The 7,982-nt window shown below is 54.2% G+C and overlaps 2 protein-coding genes across 2 annotated transcripts; one reads left to right on the forward strand and one right to left on the reverse strand.

Moving 5' to 3' along the window:
• Nucleotides 1-2,457: 2,457 nt before the first annotated feature.
• On the reverse strand, nucleotides 2,458-3,590 carry VDBG_03113 (12-oxophytodienoate reductase; the record flags this gene model as incomplete). Its single annotated transcript, XM_003006928.1, has 2 exons — nucleotides 2,458-3,177; nucleotides 3,243-3,590. 2 exons carry the CDS (start codon nucleotides 3,588-3,590, stop codon nucleotides 2,458-2,460), a joined length of 1,068 nt encoding a protein of 355 aa, XP_003006974.1.
• Nucleotides 3,591-7,118: 3,528 nt separating this feature from the next.
• VDBG_03114 (predicted protein) lies at nucleotides 7,119-7,747 on the forward strand (the record flags this gene model as incomplete). The annotated part of the gene is made up of 3 exons (XM_003006929.1): nucleotides 7,119-7,147; nucleotides 7,212-7,591; nucleotides 7,728-7,747. The coding sequence occupies 3 exons, from the start codon at nucleotides 7,119-7,121 to the stop codon at nucleotides 7,745-7,747; spliced, it is 429 nt and encodes a 142-aa protein (XP_003006975.1).
• Nucleotides 7,748-7,982: the final 235 nt, after the last annotated feature.

Here is a 7,982-nt window from a genome sequence, read left to right on the forward strand (position 1 = left end):
GCCATTCTACGCGTGGCTGAATTGAGAAGTCCTGCCCGTCGGCACCACCGGACTTGTCAAAAGTTGATGTAAGCGGCTTGGGCCGCCGCTGCGACCTGTATGCGATGTGATGATGTGTGATGATGTGTGGTGGTTCCCTGTGTCTGTATGTGCCTGGGAGGTGTGGGTAGCATCGCGAGCTTCAACTTTAAAGTGTCTAGTCAAGTGGCATGTGAAAGTCAAAAGAGCACGTGTGCAACATCATGTCATCTTTTGGCTTGTTTAGACACTTCGCATGCATCAATGGATCCTCCCTGATGCACGTTGCGCTGGAGTTGCGCTGGAATTGCGCTGGGTATATTCCCTCAATACTTGTCGTCGAGTTTTGCTTTGATATGCTTCCAATGAGACGCGAGCGATGACGAAACGTGCCCGAGGGCTTCGACCCAAATCCGTCTTGAACACCACTGTCCCCGGGCCCTGGAACAGCGGGGCCGATCCCCGACAGCAAGCATAGAGTGCTAGGATATCTCCCGGATGTAGGGAGAGTCGCCTGTTGAAGAATCAACAGAAACAGACTTCGTAGTAGACAAAGAACATGATAGTTCAGTGAGCAAGGTGTACGACTTACGCAGAGAATTTCACATGCAAGTCGAAAGATTATGTGGAAAGTGCCGCGCTTCCACCTTCTCAGCCAGACTTTTGTCTCTCCAATCACCAATCTCCCGAAAACTCCAGTGGCTGTTCCGCCTGCAAGGTCACGATCATGCTTCCCCGCCTCAGAGCCACCACTCTTAGATTCGATTATTGACCAGCCCTCGTGGCTCCGGAGAGCCCTTTCCTCATCCATCGTAGACGCAGCCTCGACCGTTTCCAAATTTGCGCTTCCCCGCGATATGTTGACCTCCAGGCACCTCCGCGTCTCCGACCCCAGAATGATCCCTGGCTTGGTCACTTCAGCTGGCAGCATGCTGCCATCTCGATTACGTTGCCATCATAGCCCCGTGACAGCAACTCCGTGACGACTGCCGGGATCCAGATCTGCTTTGGGTTTGGATGGAATGAGGGCCAGACGGTTCACTGGCTTGTAGGATACCGACTCTTGTGGTAGATGCTTGCCGCGTTCGGGCCTTTCCCCATACAACTGCACCAGCTTCGCAGTTATCCCAGCGACGACAACGCCCGCGTCTTGAACTTTGGTCTTGCCGAAAGGTCAATTCAATCTAATTGTGCGTCTGGGGTCTCGGACGAACGTCCTGATAGAGAGCATTAGCATTCGGGATTGGCTTACTCGTGCTTGACAATGCCTCACGAAATGTCGGGGCTGGGCCCTCAAAAGGTCTGTGAAAATCTGATTCCCCTACCACGAGAGAGTGGTACTGTTTTTTTAGATTGGCCTGTATCAGCTGTTTAAATCTTCAATCTTCCGCCCCATGGGGTCGAGATCACAGAATAGCTGGCGGTGGTCCCCAAATACCCGCCCTTGATGTAGCCGTCATTCTGAGCCCCGGTCTCGTTGGCAGGGGACCGCTCACACAGACTGTCGAATAGTCTCGAACTGCCACTGTCGAATGTGAACTGCTGCCCTAGATACAAGTACACGAACGCAGGGTTCTCTGCGGCAGGTGCTACTCTTCTTTGAAAGGGCCGGTAATGACATGATGGCCCGAAGCCTCATGGGTCTGCTTTTGTCGCCCAAGAGATATCTCACAGGGGCAAGCAAGGAGTCTTGGCGCCGCATCCGATGTGCAAGGTAGCTCATATCTTGTCGAGCATATTGGTTCGAATACTCATGGAAATTGACAGCCCAAAATTCCCGCCGTGCTTCAGATCTAATCTCTTGAAGCGGCTGCGGCAAGACGTTGAATCATTGACTTGACTACAAGTTAGCGGGGGCGTTTGTTCGGTCGATTAACACTGTTCCCAAGATACTATAGTGGCATGTGCTGTCGAAACCAGAAGCAGGGTCCGCAGTTGTGGTTGTTCCCCTGCGAGAACCGGACCGAGTCCCGAGCCTTCATGGAGGGTATTACGCGAGTGATACTACGCAGCCCATCAATGTACAAGATCGACGTGTCACACATTTTCCTTATAGGAGACTACTAGCAACATGTCTTTACAATCCAGCTTCCGTCATATACTTTCAACCTACTTGAAAGCCTCCGGTCACAACAGCCACGGAGACGAGATTTGATCGCAGTCCCCTTTTTTTAGCCTTTCAATAATTGAAAGGAAGGTTTACATGAGATGATTAATGTTTATTCTTCAAGACTGGGCGAGTCGAGGGAAGGGTGTTCATGCTACGCGAGTTACTCATCGAGTTCAAGGGGTACAGAAATGTGTTCTCCGGGAAGTATCTTCGTAGCTGCCGATCTGTCCCCTGCACGCTTCTCGTGACACTGGATGGTCGCACCTCAAGAGCACTCTGGGAAAACAAAGATTCTCTAATCGTATCGTCTATTTCTAATTGCCAAATGATTATGCTGATGCCTTGAGGAACTCAGGGCTGAAGGGGTAGTCGTTGTACCCTTCCTCTGTCTTGTTCAAGTAAAACGTGTTCCTGTTGTACTCGTTCAGTTGTATCCCGTTTTCGACCCTGTACACCAGGTCCGGGTTGGCAAGGAAGTGACGGCCGAAAGCGACGAGCACATTCCACTTCTGATAGTGGCCGTCAACAGCCTGCTGAGCCGACTCAGGGGTATAACCCCCGGCAACAATCACAGGGGATCGGTTGTCCCACTCCTCGAGGATGAAGTCTAGTGTCTTGGTCTCGTCTTCTGGGTTGTTGAGCATCAAAGTAGCCGGATCGCCGCGGGCCTCGACAAGGGAAATGTACGCGAGCGCCCCGTCGAGCGCCTTCAGCTGTTTGACGATGTGCAGGTTGAGTTCCTTGGTATCAGACTTGGTGGCGCCCTGGAAGCTGGCGTATGGCGACAAGCGGAGACCGACACGCTGGGTGCCGATTGCTTCCGAGACGGCCTTGACAACTTCGACAACAAGGCGAGCGCGGTTTTCGACAGAGCCTCCCCACTTGTCAGTCCGCTTGTTGACGACATCTGACAGGAACTGGTCGATCAAATAGCCGTGGGCGCCGTGAACTTCCACACCGTCGCCACCGGCAGCAATAACGCGCCTGGCGCTCGCGACATAGTCCTGGATGACCTTCTGGATGTCCCCCTCGCTCATCTCCTCGGGGGCCTGTTCCCGACCGTCCATGGGAACAGCACTGCTGGGAACGATAGTGGCCGCCGCGTTCGGGCGACGTAAGACGGATCAGCCGCGCGGCCTTGATCCCAGAGCTGCTGGAACCAGAAAGATCCCTTGGCGTGCACGCCTTCGATGATGCTCTTCCAGGCGGCAACTTGTGCATCCGTGACGAAGCTGGGGAGGAAGCGCTGGCCTTCTTGGCCTTGAGCGATGCCGGTAGCTTCGGAGATGACCAGCGTTCCGGGAACAGAGGCGCGGTCCGCGTAGTAGCGCTGCATGAAAGGCAGGGCAGCGTGGTCATCGCCGTTGCGGTATCTAGTCAAGGGGGCGAGGACGATCCTGTGCTTCAAATCTATGGTGCCGAGCCTGACAGGCTCGAAAAGACGGGATCTTGGAGTACTCATTTTATATGTCGGGGTGTGAAATTGATGGCGTTCTCAGTGGCAGAAAATGTAAAAGAAATGCTCTCATGAGATGGTCTACAAAAAGCGGCGACGGCCGTTGAAGGCTTTAAGCTTCGCGAGGGTGATAATCACGCAGTCTCTCTAGCATCTTTGCTCGATTGCGTAATTGATCTAGATTTATAAGGAACCTCGGTTGAACTACTAACTGCTTTGTCATCCCTCTCAATCTCCTCCCCACAACACGTGGCGTGCTGTGCATCTCGCATCCTTACGGAGCTAATACCTTACTCAGGTCCAGATCCGCAAGCGGATAGCCTGAAAGCGGTCGCAGAGGGGCATCTAGAGTGCTGGAAAGCACATGTTGAGCATCATGCTCTATTAATCATAGTACTCTTAGGTGACTTGCAGTAATGAAGGATTTCGAAATATGAATTTTGGTGTCTACGATATTGAGTTTAGACAATGTCCATATGATCGCGTGTTTTCTTTTGTTAGAATCTGCAATCTGTGAGGTTAGTTGGAGCTGTAGAGAGTATAGGGGCTCTGAATGGAATTGTTGAGCTTGGCAGAGTTGCCGACTTGCCTCCTTGATCCCTATCTATGTTGACGTTCCCCGAGTCTTGTATGATGCATGACTCCTTGAATCGTCATCAGAGGTCTGGGGGAGTCGTTAATACCAGGCGGTAGCGAACACATGTCTCCTCAGACTACATGCTTTCCATCAGAGCACGTTGATATAAGCTTCAGCGAGCCATCCACTAAGCTTAACCATGCGGAAAACTGGGTACTCGCCGAGATCTCGAACTTGGGGAACGGCATTCTTTCCTCTACCACATATTCTGAAGTGGGCAGAGCTTTACCCCTCCCCCGGATTTCGTTGCGGGGCAGAGAGATGTGGGGGACGGACACAACTTACCTCCCTTCTGATCAGGGATGTGGTTGAGCTTCGGTGCGTTCTGCTTGATTCACAGTATCCTTTGTCGAGCATTGCTTTCTACCAAGGAACACCATGATGTCGTAGTTGACGAGCTTGCCTGCGCTTCTGGCTATGCTATGATGCCACGAGTACAATAAGATGATTTCGGGGGTGTTATCGGCCATTCTAAGATCTAGCGGATGCCACCTCCGTGGTCAGGTCAGAGGCAGGTCAGGATACAGATTTCCAGGACTAGAGCTGGCAAAGTCGATAGGCTTGTCCTGGAGATGGTCAAAGGTGAAGATACTTCGCACCGAGATACCGCGCCAGATTACACCCCGGTTCAGTTCCAGCTGCCAATGACGGATTGGATGCTGAGGCATGAAGAAAATCCAATCATTTACGTGATGCCACCAGCCCCCCGCCCCCCTTTCACAGGCTCGGAATTGTCCTCTGGTCTTTCTTTTCCAGGAGTGCCACGACGCTGTGGCACAGGTTCCAGGCAAGGCGCTGTACAAAGAGTGGTTGGCGTTGACAGGGCAGGTTCCAGGGTGTGCCAGTTGTTCCGTCGCAGCTTCCTCCTGCCCTCACTCCACTTCGCGCGTGACAACACAGGCCAGCAAATGGTGGTCCCCGCTCAACTCCTGCCTGCGACCGTGTCTTGGTTGTCCACGAATCCCTCGTCTGGATGCTCTGGATGCATCGTAAACATGAACCATCAAAGACAAGCGACAACTCGAGCATCAACAGTCTATTCCCGCGCTCCTCGCGTTCGACCAAGTTCAACCCAGAGAGTCACGAGAGACCTCATCTTTACTATCCTACACATTTGGGCCGTCGAGGGACTCCGACTCGCGCCTTTGGACGAGACAGCACACACGCTCGCCAACTCGATGGCCCATATATGCTTCCAGAAGCAAATGCTGTCGCAATATGCGGGCCCCGCCAACAGGCCTGGTCGGAGCGATGAAAAGCTCTTGAAGACCCAAATGACGACCGCTTCCGAGACGCCAAGGGTATATTGATAGTACGGCGAGGCGATCAAGTAGCGAAACCCCTGGCTCCCCTGATCGCGCATAATGTAACCCTGGCCACAAAAAAAGAGCTGGGTCGCAACCCAGAAATAACGTCACGCAATGTCGCCGCGGCACCTGGCCTGGAAGCAGGTGGGGCGACGCTGCTTCTGTCTGCATCAGCTTGAGCACCTCCCGCACCAGTCACCACCACAACCAGGGTTGACAGCCTAGGAGAGAGGTAGGGTCGCAACACCAACAAACCAGCAAAAGCCATCGCCCTTCGATGTCCGTCTGCCCCGCCGGGCTATTCAGGTCCTATCGACAAGCGGCGATATATCCCTGGCAATGCCAAGGTCGATGAACCATGCACTCCATCACACGAGCCGCAATATTTCTTTCTTACGATCGGGGCATCAGAACGCCACCCATGGTATTCCCCGACTGCTTCGCATTGAATTCCCAAGCTACCAGTCGTTTTGAGGACCAACGGAAGCATCTGTCGTTCTGTGGAAGACCCTTCGCCTGTCACGCCGCGACTGTAGGGCTTAACGCTTGACGCTTGACGCGTCGACATGTCTGCGTCGGTATTCCGTGGCGGTTAATACATATGGACGACAAAACAAAACGGGCTCAAGTCACAGTACGGAACGGTTAGACAGGCGATGAAGCTAGCGCCTCCACAGCTCAGGGCTGGTCCACTACACTACCCAGTTCCAGCATGCTGGACTCAAGAAGCCACCAAATCCAGAAAGGACAGGGACCGAGGAAGATCATGACGGCCAGACTTCACTGTCCTGGGATCCCGGCGGAAATCCATTTTCCATGTCCAATGGCAATCCAAGCGCAAGTGCGATCTCACTGTGATTCGTCAGGGACCACGCGTTTCAAGAAGTGCCATTCCCGGGGCGTCAGTGCAGCACCATACACCCTTGGCGCATGCATCTTCTGAACCCACAACAAGGTCCGAGCTGGTCAGAGAGGGGGCACGGACCACGGGCGCTTCTTTGTTGGGCTCTGCTATCTCGAAGAGGGCCCCTTGATCAAAATGGGCCTCTGAAACAACGTCTCGTCAAAGGACCCCTCGGGACGGGGTTTTGGCCCCACCAGAGCCCAATTTTGGAAGTTCAGTCACAACTGGAACAGTGGGCCATGGTCGCTGTCTCATCCAGGCTGTACTGCCCGTGGCAACTGATGTTGCGGAGGAGAACATGGAGGTCACAGCCCATACTCATACATAGGCACCGCTCAGCGCCGGCCTCTTTTCGTCCGCCTCTCCTTACGTTCTTGATCTTCCTATTCTTTTCCATTTGTGCTTCTACCACGTTGGTTGGTAGAATTTCCTTTCTTGTTGGCGCCTGTTTTTTGGTCTTTCGATTCTTGGTGGTGCCCTAGACTCACACTCACCTTAAGCCAACAGCTGAGCTGCTGACTTGATTCATCTATACCGCTGGTTGATTTATCTTCTTGAATTCTCTATTCTCGTACTCGGTCACAGAGGGAGTGCCGGACCTGCAAGAGGTGTCGTGCCTGGGACGCAAGAGGATTCAACTGCAAGACAAGGCAGCGATCGTTTCTCGCCTACAACTCTTATCCAACATGGACGGAGCAACGAACAACGTCCTCCGGTTCGTCTCTCCATGAGCACAGACGGAACTGTCTTGGACTTTATGACTAACACTACAGACACAGCCAGAGGAGGAGTAGAAGGAACACTCCTAAGTTTGTTGGACGACCTCGACACAACCTGGCACGCCGCCAGGTACCGCCTCCTCAACCAGTTCCTACGGTACCGGGCTCCGAATCGAACAGCGACGTTACCGTACCCAGCGTCCCCGGCGCTCCCGACTCTGACTCGGACTCTGGAAACGAGGCTACTCAGCCGCTGCCTCCTGGAGTCGTGCCCCCTCCCGGTGCTGTGCCCCCCGGTGTTGCCCCTCCTCCTGTTGCTCAGGTGGACAGTTCCGACGATGGTGCCGATTCGGGAAACGAACAACTTCAGCCAGCACCTTTGCCGCCCCCAGGATTCCCAACAAACGGCGCTGCTCCACAACTCGGACGGCAACCTGTTGGTCAGATCCCTGGCGCACTACCTTTCACTACCACGCTCCCGGGCAACCCAGTGCAAACTGGCAACCTGCCGCCTCCGCAACAGCCGGCTCCTGCCAACCCCGATGCCGGCCGACGCCCGCCCTCTAACGCTGAGAGGCCGCTACCTGGAAGCATGAACACGATTCCTCCGGTCGGCGCCGTTCCGACCACGATCCCGCAGGCTCCAGCTCCCGTCCAGCCTCCCGTCCCAGTTCAACCTCCTCCCCAAGCGCAACCTCCGGCCCCTGTCCAACCTGTTCAACCCGTCCAACCTCCTCCCCAGGTTCAGCAACCTCCCCAACAGCCGCAGCCAGTCCTGCCCTTGCCAACACAGCTAGTGCCTCACTGCCCATTCCGTCACAACCAAGCGCC

Source organism: Verticillium alfalfae, genomic scaffold (assembly GCF_000150825.1).
Source record: "Verticillium alfalfae VaMs.102 supercont1.3 genomic scaffold, whole genome shotgun sequence".
Lineage (NCBI taxonomy): Eukaryota > Fungi > Ascomycota > Sordariomycetes > Glomerellales > Plectosphaerellaceae > Verticillium > Verticillium alfalfae.